The following is a 22,518-nucleotide window of genomic DNA, read 5'->3' on the forward strand; positions in this document are numbered from 1 at the left end:
TCCCTGTGAAACCCTGATGATACTTGGGAAGAGGCACTCAAAGCTCCCAGGATGCGTTTCATAAACCTCTTTTTAGCACTCAGCAGCTGCTAGCTAACAAAACTATTATAGCATTCCTTACTGAGCCAATTCTAAAAGACATTTATTAAGGAGCACAAATTGCGAATTGGAATAAAGGATTAGATAGAGAAGGAGAATGGGATTTTTACATTCTTAATCTTCTCAATTCTTATCAAGTGTGCACAGAGCCCAGAGCCTTTAAAGACTTCACATCATACTATCTCTCCATGTTTCTACAGTACGTGGGATTCCCACTGTGTAAAATGAATGAGTGTGTGCCTTTTAATGATTTGGGCCCTACATGTATTACTGCAGTTATGAATGTGTTAAAGAATGAGTAGAGGGTTAACGTAGGTGAAAATAAAGCATTATCCTTTGTCCACATGTTGCTTAAACACATTTTGCATTATTCTTTATTTTTTCAGAGTTTTGCCACTAATTCTTACATTTTGTGATATGGTTGTAAAGACATTAGGCAAGGTATATTTATTTAAAATATGCTAACAAGGCCAGTTTTATATTTAATCTCAGACAGCTCTAAATTGGAACTCAGAATCTCTCAGATCTCCTCGTTTTTGCAACTTCTGATTGCACAACTAATCTCTTATTTCTTGTTGGTCTGTCATGGCATGTAAAGAAGACTTATAAGATAAGCAGCACTATCAATAATCATTGTCTGAGTAGCTTTTTTCTCTCAGCATTTGTTTCAGTGCCTGTTTCTTCTATTCATTTAAAACAACAGGACTAGATGGAACTACGTTTGTAACAGAGCTTCTTCCTCTTGTATTCCCAGGTGGAAAAGTACAGGAAAAAGCATGAGAAACAATAGTCAATGATGGACCGTGTAGTCTCTACCTCAAAACTCCTGTAAGATTTGTCAGTACCATTTTTTTACTTTAAGTTTTTTAATAATGAAAATTACTAGAGATGGAGAACCAAATGCTGTTTTGGCCTCAACATTGAGGGAATAAGAGTAAGCAACATGACCATGGTGCTTTTTAATAAACTATGATAAACTATGGTAAACTGTAACTTAATCTGTAAATATCCTGTACTATTGACTAAATGTTCTGTGATTTAGCATTCTATCTGTACCATAATAAACTATAAACATTTGTACACTATAGTTTAAACTTTAGCATACTACAGCATGCTTTGAAGAAAATAATATACAGTAAAACCATAATATCGATTATACCATATATTTACCACAGTTTGTTTGTAGAATTTAGAATCATTTGATTTTCGCACCCAGCTTCTAGGTCTTACAATTGAAGCTCATCTAATTTTCTTCAGATAAACACTTCAGGTTTGCATTTTTTTTTCTCACTATACTATTACATAGCATAGGTAGACTTCAATATTCATTGTTATCTTCCCTCTTCAAGGTCCACTCACCACAACATACTTACCAATCCACAATCGTGATTAATTGAAGCTCAAATTCATTCAGTATTTTGCTATACACTTCATCATGCATGCTTTCCTCCTGAATTTAGAAAATAAGAAAGCAAAATAACAGAAACCAATACTAAGTATTTTACATAAGTAGCTTTTCTGTGTAATGTAAAAAAGGCCAAGCAACATACTGTAAAACCATTTTATAGTCTGCTTATGGTTTGATTGTCACATACATATCATAGCATGTACACTCCTGATATACACACACCTCCCAGAATCTTAGAATAAGGCTTTGGGACTCTGTAAACATCAAGAAAAAACATGAACAGAATTTGGCATGTGTTCCACAAGAGCGAGATATTAAAACCTAATCTCAAACTTTTCTACTAACAAGATTCCCGTTTAGTTTAGTTGACTCTCTGAGAAGGGTAATAGTGTTTTGAATTCACAGGTTATATGACTTTTCAGCAGGATTGAGATCAGGGAATTTTTCTGGCCAAGAACTCTGAGGGACATCTGGCTCCTCAAATCAAACGTGCATACATTGTGTGTCACTGAGAGCGCTGCAGGTTCCTAATATTTTAGCCAATTGTCACGATTGTAGTCCCTCCCTCTTAAGGGCATTCCAGCTCTTCCTTGTTTGCCTCATTCCTCGCACCTGTTCCTTGTTCTAGCCTCCTTCCAGCCCCCCTTAAAAGCCAGGCGCTGACGTTAATCCGGGATCTGCATCTGATTCCCATATCGTGCGAGCCCGGGACCTGGTTGCACCTGGCTCCGTTATGTTTTTAAGTTTCTTTGCCTGTTCCTGTTCCCCTCGCCGGTTCCGACCCGCTTCCTGTTTTTAATCCTTCGTTTTGGATGGATCACCTGGCCATGGACTTTCGCCCGTTTTTTGGATTCGCCTATGGATTTATTCTTTGGATTGTTTGCCTCGGCCACACCTTCCCCGTACACCAGCGCACCAAGGACACGCCCCCGTCTTCATTCCCGTCTCCTGCATGACTTTTGACTCCTGCATGTTCTGAAACAGATCATGTAATCTTGGGCTAATCAAAAGTCACGATTCTCTCAGACTTGTAAATGTGCTTATCTCACAATGAACATGATCGCAATTAGTTTTCCTCAGGTCATCAGCATTAAATACAAAGATGAGTGTGCCCTGTGTTGGACTGGTTGTATTCTGCCTCCCACCCAATGCTCGCTGGGACAGACTCCAGCTCCACAGCGACCCTCAATTGGATAAAGAAGTTAGAAACTGTACTGTGCTGTATACATGTTTTTATCCAAAGTGGCTATGAGATGAACTACACATGTACAACATTTGCAGCAGTGTCTCTTATAATATGCCTTTGGCTTTGTCTCTTCCTCAAAGAAGATTAGGTGAATTGCTCAGTGAATATACAATCAATCAGAACCAGGACTTGAACTAGAAATCTGATTAAGTACTTAACCTCACTCATGGGACCAACTAACTTTCCACCCATGATAATTTACACACACTGTATATACATCACCTGTCTGACATATCTACTGTATATCTTAAAAAGGTATATTGAATTGGTGTTGAATTGGTGCTCCATATTACATAATCAGCCAATAACCATCCATCCATTATTTAACTTTTTTATCCAACATAGGGTTGTGGGAGAGCCAGAGCCTATCCTGACAAGCAACAGGTCCAAGGCAGGAAACAACCTGGATGGGACACACAAACACAGACACGCACACATTCATGCCAGTGCCAATATTCTCAGAAGCCAATTATACTGGCAGTATGTCTTTGGACTGTGAAAGGAATTGGGAGAACTCAGGGTTTATCTCGCCTTGTGCCCACTATGGTAAATTAGACTCCCTCCCAAAATGAACCTGTATTGGACTAGAGTTGTTATTGAAAATGAAATGAGACTGCTGGTTAGTAATCCCTAAAGTAGGGAAAATAAATGCCAGTTTAATAAACCTTTATCATAAAATAAATGAAAAGGAGAAAATGAATTGTCAACACCACTCCCTCACTACACACCCAAAAGGAAGCTAATGAACAACAGCTCCCTAACACTGGACATATAGCTTTCTGGATCTCTTTTCCTCTTTATATTAAAATATAAAATTTGAGGATTTGTGGTAGCTCTTTAAAGATAAATAACACTTTTTCATTTTTCTTGCCAGGCATCTAATAGGCATCCTGTATTGGAATGAAGCGGTTAGAAAATGGATAGACAGGAGTATAAACCTTCTGTCTTCCCTGAGACTTACAGTAGGTGACCAGGGACACCAGATAATCAGATGTAAACCAGTGAACAAGACTGAAATGATAGTTTGAATAAGCGACAGATTAATGGAACAGTGGAATAAGGAGCACGTGCAAGGGATGGATTACAGGAGGAAGGGAGGTAAATGAAAGTATAGATAAGATTTTAAAAATATTTTATTACTTGACAATACCTTCCCCCTGACATTGGCGGACTTAAATTGGGTCTTTGGTTTTAATACAGCATGCAGATGTGCTGCATTAAGAGTCAATTATTTCTGCCTAGAGGCTGTTATGAAGTCGAAATGAACTCCCAGTAAATAAGGATGGTTAATGAAGTTGGAAATCAACCACTTACCTGTTTATCATATTGCCTATGCCTCTATTCCATTGTTTATTCTTCCTGAAGGCTGTCATGTGACTATTTATACTTGGGTAATTTGAATTAGCCATATTTATTTTTATATGCAGTGTTGGGAAAAAGTTATTTTTTAAAAAAGAATTCCATTACAGTAAGTTATTTGAGCTTGTTTAAAATGAATAACCATGGAAAATGTTTTAAAAAGCAAACTTATTACTTCACATAGTAACTAGAATAACATTATATAATAATAATAATAGAACTGCAGTGTGCAAATTTGTGACCTAAAAAGGAAACACTTATTTAAGAAATTTTAAAAAATCATTTTTTTCAGAACATTTCAAACTAAGGTCCTTCTTCAGTTATTTAGAAAGAAATGTAGACACAATGCAGTAAACTTTCACAGGTTCCAGACTCCACTGTCTGAGGATCAATTATCACTCCTTTAGTTTGCAGGAAGGCTTTTATCCACAACACTGACTGGTTCCACAGATGGTGATGTCTTCTTTTTTGGGCAATGGGAAATGTGGAATGAATCTGAATATTTCACATATGTTCCACGAAGCAGCCAGCTAATTATCTTTTAATTTAGAGTTCTTTGCATTTTTTACAGGTGCTTCAGAAAACTACTGCTTTAGATATTCATGTTCATGTTAAGTGAATGGCTGCCTAGGCCCTAGGATGTCTGTGAAGGAATTGGTTTACTCTTGTAATTTCTGTACCAAACCTTCTCCATTAAGTTACCCATATTCAGTCTATTTTATGCAGATGTGTTTATGAAGACAGGAATGCAGTGTTTAGGCTGGGGGCACTAATTTATGTATTATATAATTTATAAACTTCCTTGATAATAATGAGGTATGATTAAGAAATGTGAAGATGTTGTTGCTAGCTCATTACATACAATATGATAACAGGTCCTCTATTAAAAACAGACACATGTACACATAAGTTGTATAAATGCATCTGTTTAATGCAGATACATTCACGTGTTTTAACACGATAAAAGTCTCAAGGTGATGCAAATGGCTTACAATGACTAGAAGTAGGCCATGATAGAATAGAATGATTACTGTATATCTTGACCTGATAAGCAGTTCCCTGAAACAAAGCATCACACTGTAAAGTGCTTCTTGAAGATCTGATATGCATGAACCTGGTGTCAGCAAAATTGTGAAGCAGAGAGCTTTTCAAAGAGACTGATGGTGCTCAGTGAGCTCATCTGCAGCAAAATGAAGACTTCTATTTAGTACCTATGGTAATGTGTTGTGAATACACTTGCATTCTGCTTTGTACCATACACCCACAATTCTTGGCGTAATGTAACAACAACCACCTACAGTGTATTCCATCCAGAAACTTGTTAAATAAAATTTATTTTTGTTTTCTTATTTTGGGCTGTATCTAGAACCCGACATTAAAAAAAAGTAAAAACCTTTCTCACCTTGAATTTCTCATTCTTGAATCTGGCATTTCTTTTTTTTCTCCAGGCTAAAAATTTAATATACAACCAGTCCCTCTTGCTCCACAACACTTTCTAAAAAGACACACTACAGATGTGAAAACATTACAATTACTTTTAAGATACAGAAACAGATAAACACACACTCACACCAGGACTAATTTTCTCAGAAACAAATTAACCTACCGGTATGTTTCTTGGACTGTGGGTGGAAACTGTAATATCCAGGGAAAAACCCATGCAAACAAGAACATACAAACTCCTGTGTACAGAATTGGACCCAGGGCCCCAGTGCTACAAGGCAGTAATGCTGACCATCATTCCACCCTTATTATTTCTAGAACAATAATTTCCTTTGAGGTTCCTTAAATGCTATACCTTTACATTTTGTAGTATTTTACAGTATGCAACATTTAATAGAATTAATTTTTAGCAATCCCAACACTATTGTCTGTACTGTCTTATTTTTATTCCTACTTTCAGTAGGTCCGTTTGTAAACACATTGTGATTAATTTTTAGAATTTTCAATTTTGCAGAATTTCAAGAGGTGTTTTAGAATATTTGAAGATAAAAATATGGGAGAAGGGCTCTGGCCATATTTCTTGTATGGTACTTTAGAACATTGAATTGAATCTTTTGACTAGACATTTCTTGAATGAGTCCAGATTTCAGACCTGGCTAGGATGCTTGTTTCTTTGTGTGAAAAACCTCCTATTCTCTATCCTAAAGGATTCCCTTTTATTTTTTAATTCTAACCCAATGTCTTTATATCACTACTGAAATGGTAGTCTTCATGTCCTTGACAATTTTCTATACTGAGATCATGTCTGTTGATTTTTTAACTCTATGTCTGTAATATCATTGTTATAGTGTCAGGATCAGAACTGAACACAATATTCTTAATTCTTAAGTCTAATTAGTGTGTTGTATAGTTTGAGCATAACTTTCCTTAAATTAAAGCCATATTCTTCTCAAGCTTTGCTGTGTTCTAGTTAGAGCTTGTTTGTAATTCCAGGCGGCAGCATTAAAGATTAAACTTATTTAGTTCTCTGCTCATCTGATTTTTTTTTTGACTGGCAGCTATGATCCAGAAACGTTTCTGGTTGAGTGCTCAGGCAATATATTGCTGTGCATTGCAAAACGATATGAAATAATTTAAGGTTCAGGTTTTGTTCATGCATGCTCAGTGTCTCAGTCTGCTAATTCAAAGGGAAGTAGAGCTTCGGGTCAGAAAGACAGGAGGATAGGGTTCAGTAAGTCTGAGTAGATTGTGAAAAGGGCAGTTTGATGTGTCAGAATTAGGAAAGAATAGGTATGAGGATAATGGACATTTAAAAATTAAACGTCTATTAAAAGGACATTGATTTATATCTAAATGTGTCTTAAATCAGAAATATTGTATATAGTATGTAAGCATACACACAGTATACAGGTATATAATTTAATAAGAGACATTAGGCACGAGAATAAGAAGTGGATAAGGAATGGAAGGAATGGACACCTCCAGTCCTTTAAGTTCTCTGGTTGCCATTACATAATTGAACTTAATCACTTAAATTAAAAACCTCAATCACTTGTTTTTAGGCCTTGATCAGGCGCTAAGTGGAAAGCACCTGTAAACCTTGCAGTACTCCAGGATGAACTCGAATGGCCCACTACAATTAGACAGATGTGCAAGGATTTAGGCATCTGTCTAAAGAATGAACCAGGTATGTACGATTTCAGACATAAGACATATATGTAAAACTAAAACAACAGTGCTAAAATTGTTGAGAAAAAGACACCAGATAAACATGTAAAAAAATAGCTAGATGTGCAGAGAATTTGCCAGATGTTTGAAGACTGAGCTGCGTGTGGTGTCTTGATGGAATCAGACAGGTGCAGCTCATGTATAGAAACCCAGGTGGTACGTGGACATGGTGACATCATAAATCAGATATTAATTTGTTAATTACTGTACTAGCAATTTGTTGGACAAGCAAAGGATTTAGTCCGCTAGTCCACAATCCCACAGATCCTAGCCCATCTGTGTCAGCAGAATGATTGCACCCATTAAGAATCATGATCAGGGCAACTGGAAAGGGAACAGAACAAAAAGGATTTAGAATCAAGAACATTCATCTGGAATTTATTCACTTTTTAACTTAATTGTTATAATAACCTTTATGAATCTACACATTGCAGTATATATCATTTTATATACATGGATAAGCTTTAGACAAGTTAATAAAGTAGCCCAACAAGGTACTTAAGGTAAATGAGCTGTATCACTTGAGTGATAACTGTATAAAGTGTAAATTTAAAAAGAGTGTGTGTTTATAATTCAAGAGAATATACAGTATATCTAATGTTAGTTTTTACGGAAAGGGATGATGCAGCAAGCAAGAATAATACCATGTATTGAAAAGTAATTGGTTGGTATTAGGAAGGATGTAACAACAAATTGATTATTGACCACTTTACCTTTTATTATGCTGTTGCCCAGTATATATTCATTTGTTACTTCACATTACTTGTGACAATGATTGCAACCGTGATTAGCAAGGCAGTGATGCGAGCGTACTTGGCAAATCAGTCCCACCATGATCTTTTTTTTAGTGTAATTGCATTGTAGAATATTTGTTTTTAAAGCTTCTTTGCTTTCTAATTTCTGTGCTGGAAATCCTCTGTCTATCCATAAAGCTTCAAAAGCAGAGGGAGCATTTTCAAACTGCAGTGCCAAAGTAGCCCAGATGTATTTTCAAACTCTTCAGTCCTTGATCAATGATACAGAAATTGACCACAAGGCTGCAGAAATCAGTAATTGATTTGTGATGCAGATTTATATCCACATGTAGTTCTGCTGATTCCTTACATTACTGTAATGTGCCTCATTTCAGCTTAGTCTTCCAGATCTGCTAGGTACATACTGTAATATGCTGTAGGACTGGTGAACTTGCATTCCTCCTGTCATTTTCTCTTGCACAATCTGATAATGTGTTTAGAATCAAATAACATAATGATGAAACTTGATGTCTCTTGTAGAAGTAAAATTGACTGCACGGTCATTGCATCAGGTGTTGAATTTAATTTCCAGTTTAAAATATGGAAAGAGCACAGCCTGAACCTCACCAACTAGAAAAGGTGTTTTGTTATAGACCATATGGAGTGTACTGTATTGACTAGAAAAAGGTCCATATTTTGATAAATTCAAACATCCAGATGTACCAATTTTTCATTTTAAAGCCTGTACTGTAGGTTTCTGGTTTATCTCTTTGATGGAGGTCTTTAATACTTCTATCTGGCTTAAGTGTGTTAGTGGCACACATATGTTTCGCCTTGACCTCATGTCAAGTATTGTGGCTTCCTATTCTCCATAAGCAAACCCTCTTTTAGTCCCCCGTGGGATCAGTAAGAGGGCTGAGGTATTTTAGCCACTATGTATGAAAGGAGCTCCCTTAAACTAGTGGGAGGTGCTTCATCTTGATTGTTCATTCTTTCTTCACCCTAGAACTGTCTGCCTCTCCTGTTCTCATACCCACCATCAGGCATCCATATACCCCTCCTTTACCTGTCAGCTCAGGATTGGCTTAGGATACCTCCCCTGTAGCACACCCCAACCTCCAGCACACACCGCCTTCACCATTTTGTTTCTTGTCTTACTCCTTTCCTTTTATCATACTGATTCAACTTGTGCCTTACAGAGTGGCTGGGGAGTGGGATGAACTTGTTTCACCCAGCAGAGCTCTGAATTATCTGTTTGTGGTTCTGCCTGTGCCACCAGGTCTGTGGAGAATCAAGCTTCTTTGCGAGCTTCTGCTGCTGATGCTGCAGAGCTTTCATTCTTATGCCTGGATTGGTTTCTCACTCCTCTGTATCTCCTCCCCTTTCTCTCTCTCTCTTTTTCTGTGATGGAGGCGGAGATTAGTCCCAGTGCTGGTGGAGGGAGCAGGTGCAATCCCGCCTCTCTTTCTCTCTCTCTCTCACTCACTTTTCCACCCTCCCTCTCTCGCTCTTGCTTTCTCTCTCTCTCAGCACCATCGCGATTGGGCAGCAGCCGTATCTCTGGCTGGAGTATTTGCAGCCGTGGGATGTTGGAGCATCTGCGTACTCGCTGGAGAGAAAAGCATACAGAAAAGAACGAAGGCAGGATATATTAACAAATAAAATAAGAAAAGTTCCAGGAGTGACAAATCATAGGCAGGAACCTTGATGAAAAGCTGGCATCAAATTAAGGATTTACAGTGAGGAGCAGCTGGCTATTTTCAGCTGTTCTCTCTCTCTCTGTCTCTGTCTGTCTCCTTCTTGCAGGCTGTTCCGTCTCTTTCAGTGCTGGAATGTAGCAAGGGAGAGTCCGTGTGCTTTATCTTCTGCTGCAATGACAGTCAATAGACAGACAGCAGGACGTGAGCTGACAGCCCCTGAGACCTGAACAGAAAGGCTGGTAAGAGGCAGCAGAAGGAGGATTGTGACCCCCAGTCCCTTCAGCTTCAATTGTCAGCTGAATTACATTGGATTGTCCCTGTCCTCACCATTGGAGTACAGCAGGGGTGCATAGGCAACATACCAGCAAGAAATTTAGGAGGTGCACTACGGTAGAGGCTGGCTGGCTGTGGGGTGCCGATGGCTGCTTTTCTAGTCGGGGAAAGAATTATTGGGCAATGAGCTGAGTCAGCGTGCTTGAAACGGAGCTGCAGAGAACCAAGGAGCTGAGTGCGAGAGGCTATGAAAGCTAAAAAATTCTGGAGACACTGCAAGGAATATTGAGAGAATCTGCGCAAACAAGAATGGTCTCATTTATTCTGTAGTGGCAGTCCTGAACTGCAGTAGGAGCTACATTCTGACTCCCCAGACAGAAGGATTTACAGCTCATCAGAGATACCTATCTAAATTCCCTTCCTTTGGATTGCTACATCTTTCTTTCATTTTTTTTTTACTTTAATGTGCCCTGGATTCCTCTACTCTTCTCTACAGCACCGCTGTGCATAATATTGGACTGACTAAAACTAGACAGAAAGGCACACCTTGCTATAATTGTGCACTCACATCCTTTGAAGTAGCCCTCTGTGTGTGAGTGTGTGTGTGAGTGTGATTGTGTGTGTGCATGTGTGTGATTTTGTCTGTGTCTTGTTTCTCAATGTCCGGTGTTGCCTGTTGCAAGTCTGCTCTGTCCTGCCCATACCCCCCCTCCCCCTGGCCCAGGGGTTAACCCTCGCTGAGCCAGCAGGATGAGTGAAAGCTCGGGGCCCGCTGTGTCGGGGGCAGTGATCCTGGAGGAGCCCGAAGGGGGCGGGGGCACGGCAGGCAGAGAGCAACCCTCACCCCCAGAGCCAGGACCCCTGCGCTGTGGCAGCTGTGCCCTGTGGCCTCGCCAGCAGACCTGGCTTTGTGTTGTTCCCCTGCTGATCGGCTTCATTGGCTTGGGGCTGAGCTTGATGCTGCTTAAGTGGATAGTTGTGGGCTCCGTGAAGGACTATGTGCCAACCGACCTGGTAGATGCCAAAGGGATCGGACAAGACCCCATTTTCCTCTCCAAGCCCAGCGCCTTTCCCAAGAATGCTGATACGGCCACCACCAGCACTACCACCACCACAGCACCTGGCAGAACTCACCCTGGAGCTCACTCCACCACCGCCGCCGCCGCCACCACCACAGGTGGCAGCCTGACACCCCGCCCCCCCAACCGGATCAGCACCCGCATCACCACCACCACCACCACACGTGCACCCAGGCTCGTCCCCTCTGGGGGCCGGGAGGTGACGCCACGGAGCACCACGGTCCGCAAGGTGACCACTGGAAGCGGCCGGAGCAGCACGCCGCCCTCGGGGCCCGTCAATACTGCCATGGCAGAAGTGCCCACCTCCACCCCCTCGCCCTCTGGACGTTTCTACCTTCACGACTCCACCCCCAATTGGCTGGACCGCTTACCTGCTGAGAGCTCACCTGCCGCACCCACGCGGCCCCAGGCCCCGGTGAAGACGCGTAAGTCAACCTCCCAGTGGGCTTTCGCTGTGCTGGGCAGGACTTTACCTCTTTACAGTGCGCTGATGGGCGGTGTATGAGCGTCAGTGCTTTGACATGTCAAGCCTGGAGAGGTTTCTGTTGTGTGAGGGCACAGTGTGGACAGACATATTAGAGAGTGTAATTAAGACCTTTTGAATAGGAAGGAGGACGAAGTGATATTTTGGAAAATCAGAAAAAGCTGACTGGAGGTGTGGACTCCTGGTCAATCCTTAAATACGTGTTCAGTTACAGTATGTGTAGTAGTAAACTAGGGGATAAAGGCATTGCATTGTGACAGAGAGGCAGGAAAGGTGATGTTTTGGTGCATCAGGGAGTCGTGATAAGGACTTCAGGGGTGCTGGCATCTTCCATGTTCAAGACAAATGTAAAATAAAAAGTAGGGAAATACTCGTTGTGCTTCAAATAACTGTTTTTACACTGCAAATTAATTGAAAATACACAACCTAGCCTTGCTTCGTTGTAACGTCGGAGGTAAAGATCGCCGTCATCGATTGCCTGTAAATCAGCCTATTTACAGATGTATTTAATGCGCTCACACTGGTGGCTTATTTGATTAATCGAGAAAGTGGTTTTGCTATTCTAGTCATTGTACTGTGCAGTTCACTTTAGTATTCCTGAACAGTGCTATTAAAAAAAAATGTTTCCCTATATCTCTTACTCGGGTTTCTCGCTAATAGTCAAAGAGGAGTTAGGTTGATTGTTACTTTCAACGGGATGTTTTGTGTAGGGTATTTATGGAAATTGTTTTTGAGGAACAGAAAAAAAAACTTAGTGCTGTAATGTTGCGCGGATTGCAATTTGATTTGACAAACTGGGCAAAGCTGTTCCATTGCTCGCCACGAAGGCTTACTTTAGACAGATGAAGAAAAAAATCAATCATTAAGATTATAAAATAAAAACAGTGACTGCGGCGTAGAGCAAGTAGATAGCAGGCAGATTGCAAATTGCGGACCTACAGAGACGGGCTGGCAGACGAGCAGGTAGCTGTTTATTACAGCCGCATCATTAATCTACCCGGGACCGCAGGGGATTGGAGCGGAGAGCCGACTGTCATAAACAAGCCGGGGCGGGACGAGAAGCACGGAACTCTGAGCGCCTCGACTCGTTTTCTCCCCACCTTCTAGCTGCCTGTGTGGAGGTATCGGCTAAAATTGTATCCATCTCGCTTGGTGGGTCGTGCACCCAGGAGGATAGGATGACAACGGACTTAATTGAGTGAACAGACTGTTGTTCGACGTATATGTGATCTATTTTAAAATAAACTGCTCCTGTGAAATTGCACATAAAAAGAAGCTCATATTGAATACTGTAGATAACACCGACCCGTCTTCAGCATGCACATAAGGAATACAGAATTTTAGTTCACGTAAGCTTTGGTAGATCATAAATCAGAGAATGACTAATTCTTAAAAGTATTTCAACCAGGTGTTAATTGAAAAGTACCTGTAAGATCTGTATAACCCTGCAGCCCTCGAAGACTGGAGTTGCCCATCCCTGCCATGCGTCATCTCCAGTAATCAATACTGGTAACGCATGTAGATATTCATACCAGGTGCGCGTGCTTTAGCATTCATGGTCAGCCTTCATTCGTGGGGGAAAGACATCGATTTTTTACTTTTTAAGAACAGAATGCAATGTTTAAAATTGATTCATAATGAACGTGTATCTCGGTACAGTTCTTTACTTTCTTTCCCCGGCCATCTTTAAGATGCAACACATGGAAATCTGAGTATTGATTGGTGGACTGAATATTTTCTAGACGTTATCAATCTGTTAGTACAAATGACTGCGCAGCTCTAGAGAGCGAGGAAGTTTTTCGAATTATTAAAGGTTATTCAGTACAAGCATTAATTTGAATTTTATTGACCGTAACATTTGAGTACAAGATTACAATATACTGTAGTATGTATGCCCTGATGAATTTCTGGCTGTTAAATAGCTTAAATATATTAAAGCCTATATACATGCAGTATTTACTAGAATCCATATGAAACAACTTGCTTTATATAGACATACTGTATAGCCTATAGACTATAAGTCTACAGAGATTGCTACGAAAGAAGCTCATAAACAAGAATACGCGCGCACGCGTATGTATTTCATAAGTGGAGGATATACAGTATACTGTATATATCAACGTGTGCGCGTTTTCATAGTTTCTTATGAGTAGCTTTCATGTTCCCGTGAAGCACAAGCGTTAGAAGCATGTAATAGGTATTGCTCTGATACTAAACTCAGTCGCGTCCTCCTTCGCGCTCTAGCTCATCAAAGGCATGACAATCCCGTCACATTGCTATTAATTCTGCGGTCGGACGAATGAAATCCGGCAAGTAGTGTTTATTAATTCATTACTACTGAGAATTACAGCATCTATAAATCACGTATTTAGTTATTAATTAACCATTTTATGAATGTCACCTCACAAGCAAGTGTTCCCGAAAATCCATTAAGCGGGTGTGATAGATGGCTCCTGTGAAATGTCAGCTGTTCAGCTCGTCGCCGATGCCTGCGCTAATGTCGCAGTCAAGCAACAGGATAGCTCTACCACTGCTTTTCCACAGCCTCTATTTCAATTTATTTTTTATCGTTAGGAGAAAGAGATCCCTTGGCAGTTCTGCTATTTCTCGCTGCCACTCACAACACGTCTTCATGTTTCTATCGGGCTATTTATTAATACTGTACATACGATTATTTACTGAATTAATCAATGTGTTCATTAACTCAGTTAGCCCTGTAATGAATTAATTAAGAGTGTGAAGGTCGGGCTAATTAAAATACTCTGTGCCGTGCCTCGTTTCTTTCAATCATTCTCAGCAGACAGGCAATGGACTCTTTCTTTCATTCTCCTATTTTATTTTATAACGTTTTTCACTTGAATAACCCACAAAATACCACTTCTGAACAGTGCTAATTCTTAATCTAATTGGTGGTGTTCATTCATGCCAAACCTTCTTGAGATTGATATGCGTAGGTTTCATATACTGTACTGTAATGTTTAGTGGGACGGTGGCGCAGGTTAGCACTGCCTTCTCGCAACTCGCTGGGGCCCTGGGTCCAATTCCGAAACTAGGGTGCTAGCTGTGTGAAGTTCGCATGTTCTCTTATGTTTACGTGGATTTCCTCCGTGTGCTCCAGTTTCGCCCCACAGTCCTAAAACATATTAATAGGTTAATTGACTTCTGGGCAAAGTGGTCCTAGGTGTGAGTGTCTATCCACCCTGTCCAGGGTGTACCTTGCCTTGCGCCTGTTGTTTACCCGGCTCCTCCTGAATTACACGAAGCAGTTAGAAAATGGATGAATGACTAATGTCTATAAGAAGATCGTTCGAGAGTTGTAGAAGCAATTAAAATCAATTAATTGCTCTATACTCCGATTTCTTAATTGTTTTTGCTCCCCCCGTTCTTATCGTTTAGATTCTCGTTCTGAACAGTTCGTGCCCGCCTCTCCCCCCTGCGCCCTCTCACATTGCTTTTGTCTCTCATCCCTCAGTTTCTCGGCAGACCGCAGGGTGTGATATGAATCTGTACAGCTCATTCGCTGGAATGTTTTATGCCGTTCACCTAGACCACAGGAGCTATGGGATTTGTTCCGTATTAGAAAATTTACAGCATTATTTTCTAGTCTGAACAAAAACATGGCATTTAACGCCGTTTAGAGTTTACGTGCACTAAACTTTTTTTCTGCGAATATTTGTGCTTATGTTTTATTTTACGCTGGAAAGATTGGACGAATTATGTTAATAAAATGCATTGGCCAGGAATTACATACAGTATAAATTGTAATTTGTCAATCAATCGAGCCTTGTAAGCTTATTTTGAAATACTGTACATGTTTAAACGCACGGTCTTCGTTATACAAGGACAACTGCTTAGGTATGAGCTGTGCTTAACGCTTTCTCTTAACAGGTTGGCGTATTGCAGAAACTGATAAGGGGGCCGATTCTGGAGGTTGCAATTTTAAGACTGTTGCGACCCAGAAGTAATGATTTCGGCTCATTTTTATAAGTCATGCGTTTCAGCTCGAAGGCTTGTTATTTGAGGATGAATAAAACAGCCTTTGCTGTGTAAGGGAAGAAATTTGTCCATAGAATAAAAGTATTGACATCTTCCATACCCAGCATTGTTATTCATTAAGATGATAAGAGTGCTACAGTATATCTTGTTTACTATGAATAGCATTGCTGCTTCAGAGCACTGTGGCCCTGGGTTCAGTTATGCACCTGGGGTGCTACCTACAGTATGTGGAGTTTGTATGTTCTCAATGGTTTTCTTCAGGTGCTCCGGTTTCCTTCCACAGACATACAGTACTGAAGGTAGGATAATCGGCTTCTGGGAAAATTGACCCTGGTGTGAGTGTGCATGTCTGTGTCTGGCTATGTGTGCCCTATGATGGACTGGTGTCTCATCTAGCGTGTGCCCCGCTTTGTGCTTATTGCTTGCTAGGGTAGGCTCTGCCTCCCATGACCCTGAATTGGATGAAACGGTTAGCAAATGGATGGGTATTTTGTTTGTTTTCAGAAAAAATATTGTAGCGAATTCAGGTTCTTAGGGATTTCTTGACCTTGCTGCTCCTGCCCCAGTTCGTCCCCCGCCTCAGGATCAAACCTGGGTCTCCAGTGTCACTCAACAGTGATATTACCAGCTGAGCTAAAGAAGGCCTTTGTCAGCCCGGGCGGCCAATATCCCTGTTATGTGCACTGCAACTGGCTCGTATAACCTGTACGTTGGCCTTTCATTACACTATTCACTCTGCAAGTGGTAGACACAGGGTACTGTATGAATACAATATACAGTACTGTATACTGTATGTGTCAATTAGCAATAGTAAAATGATGCTCAATTACTGTATAAGACTTCAACTACAAGAACAAAGTTATAGATAAGACCCCAGCATTGTCCCAGTGTGTCCATGCTTGCTGCCTACTGTAATTGGAGACATGCTGTGAGAACTATATTCTCTTGCTTGTATTGAAGACCACATGCTATTTTGTTTGCAGTTTTGAAACTCCAGCACTGCTTAACAGCATCAGAGAGCTCAACTTTCTAAATGACTGATGGGGGGATATGGTGATTAAGTCCTGCTGCCTACGAGTGGTCTGTTGTGTCATTAATCAGACCTCAAAACAATATTCAATACCCATAAATAATCCTTCATCAACTGCATTTTAGTATATATTTTCTGTTATTCTTAAGGCCGTGAGAACGTGACACTCACAACTGAGGAATAGTGTTCAGGAAGTGTGTTTCAGGAACCCATGAAAACAGGTATCAAGTTTGTTACTGTATAATGTGGTTTTTGTAATGTCACCTGAAAACCTGAAAATGGTAGCCAATACAACCTGAGGAGTAAATAACATGGTTTTGGAAAAATGTTGCATTGATTACTGATTCATTTTATGTTCATGTTACACAGCAGTCACTTGCTTGTATGCTCTTCAAACTCTGCTATTCACACTCCTCAAATCCATTACCACAATCTTCTTCTTGTGTTATTACCACTACCTAACTTTTTACCTCAAAATCGTTTTATCTCCCTCATTTCCACCACAGCTGAAATGTTTACTTTATTATTTTTTTATTTACTTTTCAGCATGGAATTATCCTCTGACCACATTAGAATCATACAGTCGCAGGGAAACATTATACTGCAGTAATCACATAGGTATTTAAGTAACTGTGATATAAGAATCCATTTCTCTTTGAAAACACACATTAGTTTATTATTATAATATAGTAAATACATAGCACAAATAAAACTTGAATAATAATAAAGGTTTTAAGTATTTTATTTGGTATTTTGTTACCCTTTTGTTCACCTCAGCATCCAATTTTTCTATTAGAACACATAGTTTTTAATTTTTTATTTAGAAAATAGTCATTAGTTTGCACAGTTTTTATTCACACTAGATTTGAACGTATGCTTTATCCTTTTAAATACTTGTTATTACGTTTAATTTCACAATTATGACAACCTCTGGCAATTGTGTCTCCCTTGGTGTGCCATGTAGTGGCTTTAAACCTTATTTCCTGAAGAATAAAAATCTAAAAGTCAAGTTCCCCAGCGTGAGCATCTCATCTGGTTTATCAATCCATCCTTTTTCAAGCTACTTTATCCAATACAGAATCACGGGGGTGTAAGAGCCTAACTTGGCAAACAGTGGGCGCAAGACAGTATACACTTTGAACAGAACGCAGGTCCATCGTAGGGCACACACAGACACAAACACACTGACTGTCAGTTATCCCAGAGGCCAATTAACCTACCAGTACGCATTTGGACTGTTTGACGAAACCTTATCACCCAGAGGAAACCCACGTGAAATCGGGGACATAATGTGTGTAATTAACCTACACATGGATGGGAATTGCTAAAATGTAGTAACGCTGTATTCTGATCACTGGCTTTTCATGCTGGAGTTCCAAGAGTGTTGTTTGGAGAGGCGAACTGAAAAGGGGACTCTCAGGGACAGACAAATTGTGTATGGATGAGGTACAGTAATTGTACAGAGAAGTGCTCCTGAGATGTGCCAAGAGAACTAAGTATTTCAAGAACTAAGTTGCATATCTTACAATCCAACAAGATGGTGCATAATACCGTGCTCTTTGCAACTTCAGAGAATTATGTAATGTAAAGAATTAAAAGACTTTTTGGGGAAAAACAGAAAATAAAGGACAAAACATGGGTGCATGAAAAAGTGTCTAGTTATTGCTGTTTTTTTTTTGCTTTTGTTCTCACTCTCCCGTTGCCCGCAATAGTCTCTGTCCTACCTCCCAACCTGCATGGGAATTAGACATGCTAGCTATATCACTTTCCCAGTGTGTTTTGTAGCTTTCCTAAAAGCCTACATCATGTAAGAAAACATACTGTAGTCTCTGCTTTGGTCTCTGAGATACCCAGAGCTTTTAAATGTCATCATTCAGTGGTTGAAGATTAATATATTGTTCAATTAAGTAATTGATAACTTTACTAGAATGAAAATCTAGAGACCCTTATGCTTTTTTAGGACCTGGACTGGGGATCCATGCTGTAAAATTTACACTCCTTTGAAACTGAGTGCTCTAGGGACCACATAGTAAAATCCACTTTTAAACAACTGCTCTTACAAAAGAGAACAAGATACTAAAGTTGGAGAATGCAAAAGTAAAGGGCCAATTAATGTGCTGTTTAGTATTATTTCCTAAAGATGGGGAGGAATAGGCATGGTGTTAAAACTATTACATAAATTTAATACTAAAATTTATAATATTTATACATAAAATGTTCTAACTGCTTCAGAGTCATGGGGGAGCTGCAGCTTATCTCAACAAGCATCAGACACAAGGGAAAATACACCCTGGACAGGATGCTTGTCCATTGCATGGCACACAAAGACACAAACACACACACACTCACAATTCAATTCAATTTCAATTTAATTTATTTTTTATATAGAGCTTTTCACAACACGGTTGTTTGGGCATGCTAACATTATATAATTTTAAAAAAAGCAAATAAATGAATGGGGGTATTAATCCATCCATCCATCATTTCTTCTGTATGTCAGTACTCCATGCAGATCTCTGTAGACCAGCAAAATCCTCCTAAATGATAGCTACTGTATATCCACAATGTCCCTCTTGAATCCATGGTGGCGATGCAGTATCCAGCTCAGATGGTGCCCAGCCCGGGCACCATCCGGACATGTGGGGAGGAGAATAGGATAGTTTGGTCAGAATAGATGTATCTACCTGGTGGGCCAACATAGAGATACACAATGGCGTGTACAGCAGCACCAGCAGCAATGGTTGCAGTAGGCTATAACGTAAGGTGTGAGTAGGCTAGGCTGAAGTAATAGGTCTTCGGTCTGGATTTGAATACTGAGATTGACTCGGCATCCCGAATATGGGGTGGGAGACTGTTCCATAAGCTAGGGAGGGGCCCTGTAACTAAACTCACAACATGGCCAGTTTACCCAGAAGCCAGGTAATCTACCAGTGTGTTTTTGGACTGTTATAGGAATCCCATGTGAAGAATGGGAGAACATACAAACTCCCCACAGATAGCAACCCAGGTCCTGGATTGACCCCAGCCCAGGGCTCCAGCATTTGAGGCAGCAATTCTAACCACTGTGCCACTGTGCTGCCAACTTTTACAACCAAAGATTACTGGGACTCCTGTTCATTCTTTTATATATTTTTATTTTATATTTATATTTTATATATTTTTAAAGCCAATATTTTATATGAATCATAATATTCAAGAATAGTCATTTTCGGTCTGTTGTCAGAAGTGTAATATATGACTTGTAAAGTGCGTACAATAATTAGACCACGAAAATAAATTAAAGCTTCAATGAATCCAGAAATCCTGGTTTGACATCTCTTCGGTCAGATCACCAAGAGAGCAACATTCAGAAACCTCACGGAGAAAAGTTATTCAATTAATTCAAGGGGAGAAGCAGGGGTTAGTAAAGTAGAGAAAAGAGAACCCGGACCACATGGGGGAACCCAAATGGCCGACTGGGTTGGCTGACTTGCATGAAAACATGTACACCCCTGAGAGGAGCTGCCTCACGACCAGGCGCTGCCCTCAGGGGATAGAAAGGAGGAGATAGCTCCTTGACTCGCTGAGAGTCGCGTGAGAGGCACTGCCACACGACTGGGAACGAATCCCTCAAGGGAGAAGAGAAAGAACCCCTGACTAGAGGAATCACTTTGAGAGGCGCTGCTTGAGGGGTTGAGAATGAAGAAAAAACTGCTCGAGAAGGAAGCGAAAGAAGTCCTCTGACTTGCTGAGAGTCGCTTTGAGGCGCTGCCTCACAACTGGGATGAGCCCTCCAGGGACTGAGAAAATGAGAACTAGTAAGTTAGAGTTCCCGAGAATAATGTGGCCGGGGTTCCCCTCTGGCTCGTGCTTGAGAAACTCCCCAGAAAGAGTCCTGAGGTCGGGGATGTGACCTTCACTGACCCCCCAGAGGGAACCTGAATGCAAAGGCAACATATAAGAAAGAGGAGGAGGAAGGAGGATGAGGAAATTCTAAAACTGTACACATATGTGTTAGCAGGGTTAGGGTTTAAATAGGAAAGAGATAATTGAATGACAGAGGAAGGGGCAGAGCAGTCCACCCGCTTCTCCCCTAGAACTCCACCTATCGGTTTCCGTTACAAAACGCAGTTTAGAGAACAGTTTAGATTTTTTTATATATTTATAATCACATTTTATAGTACTTGTCACGAAAACAATTCAGTATTATCAGCAAGAGACAATGATGAGTCCCACTGGAAGTGGCTTTGTGATCATACAGTATATTGAGCTTCACAGTATTTGTATCCCTCGGTGACATTTTGAAAGTGTATATTCATTGTTGAAATCCGATTAGTACTCTAAGAAGCGGGATTGATATAGCTATAAGAGCACTAATTTTTACTTAATATACAATTTATGAGGACATTTAATATTGCAATAAACAAATGATTTTGTTCAATGTACTTAGGACTTATTTAAGTGGAATGTTATGTGTTTTGGTAAACTTGTGTATTCTGAGACGATACAGTGCTTATTACCACAATTTCCCAAAACCCTTCCAAATACTTGGCTTACCTTTGTAATTTGAAAAATAGTGTCACGTGATCAATACAGCAAATCTAAATCTGTGTTCTCTTTGAATCCTGGAAACTATTGTTATTGCAACTTTACAGTGCTTTTTAATGAACCCAAATCCATTAATAAGTATTTTTTCTTGTTTTATTTGATTGGATTTCAAGGTTTTTCAATTATTATCAGACAATGCACCAGAACTCAAACTTAATTACAGCAGACGGCAGTCTCAACATTTTTTAATGTCACTTTAAAAAATGTCGATGAAGCATCCACAGGAAAAGAAAATCTGAAAAATTAATGTGTTGAAAGAGGAACACGTGTGATTTGTAGAAGAAAATGTGAATAATTGACGAAGCTCGTAGAAAAAAAAAAATATCAAAACTTTTCAGTGGTTTAAAAATAAACCGCGTTTGCAGCACTTGGAATGTTATAAGTAGTCCATGATAAAAAATTGTTGTCATTAGATTACTTTTCAAATCAGACTAGAGAAATGTACTGTATCAAGAGTTTTTATACAGACAGATAAGGACATACAGAATCTCTTGTTAATAACATGTTCCCAGAGTAAAATGTGAGTTTTGAGGGTTTAGTTCTATATATTTGTTGTTGATGTTTCATAGTTTTACCTGAAAATGAAAACTTTTATAGTCACCCTTTAGGAATGTGTAGATGCACACATGAGCTAAGATGTCTGCCTCTGCACAAACATACCCTTTAGTCACTGTTGAATTCTACAGAGGCCCAATGCATTTCTTGGTGAGGGATCCTAATATTCTGGCCAGCAGTAATTGGTGCATTTTTGTACAGTGTGTAGGTACTGTATATACTGTGTGCATATACAGTACTTCCAGTGAGTCTATGTTTGCTTATATAACTTTTCAAGACAGGGCAGACTCAGAAACCCAGTTTCTCTTGAGTGATTGGCAAAGGATTGTACTGCAGTGCATTATGATCTACCATGAGGTTTTGTAAAAAGTTCAGAACTGGGCTTTGTAACTTGATACCTTACACAGTTTTTTTCTGTCTCCTGATGACAAGTCAGCTTGCTGAAGGCATGCTGTGGCTGGAAAAGTAAGTGTCAGCATGTGCTGAGTAGATGTAAAGGGGTTTATGGTACAAATGTTCTGACACCTGAGTGAAGATGAATGACAGGACCTTTTAATTCTGTTTTTGGTTTATTTGCACAAGAAGCATGCAAACCTGGGTTTGGAAACCACAGCACATGTGAACATAGCTCAAATAACAATGCAGTAATCTGGAAATTAAACATACTGTATGTACTGTATACTGTAACAGATTCTTATTGTGTCTTGCTTATTGTCTGCTATAATATTTGTGGCAAGAAAGCTGTTAAGTTAAATACATTATTTGGCAAATATTCCCGTTGGAATACTCTTTGAATA

The 22,518-nt window shown here is 39.9% G+C and overlaps 1 protein-coding gene across 1 annotated transcript in view; it reads left to right on the forward strand.

The window, feature by feature from the left end:
- The first annotated feature begins 10,740 nt into the window (after nucleotides 1-10,740).
- nrg3a (neuregulin 3a) overlaps nucleotides 10,741-22,518 on the forward strand; it is a 427,029-nt gene continuing 415,251 nt past the window's right edge. The window contains exon 1 of the mRNA XM_088917327.1: nucleotides 10,741-11,494. Within this exon, the coding sequence (XP_088773453.1) occupies nucleotides 10,741-11,494 (754 nt within the window). The remainder of the gene's footprint in view (nucleotides 11,495-22,518) is intronic.

This window comes from Atractosteus spatula, chromosome 5 (assembly GCF_055471065.1).
Source record: "Atractosteus spatula isolate fAtrSpa1 chromosome 5, fAtrSpa1.hap1, whole genome shotgun sequence".
NCBI lineage: Eukaryota > Metazoa > Chordata > Actinopteri > Semionotiformes > Lepisosteidae > Atractosteus > Atractosteus spatula.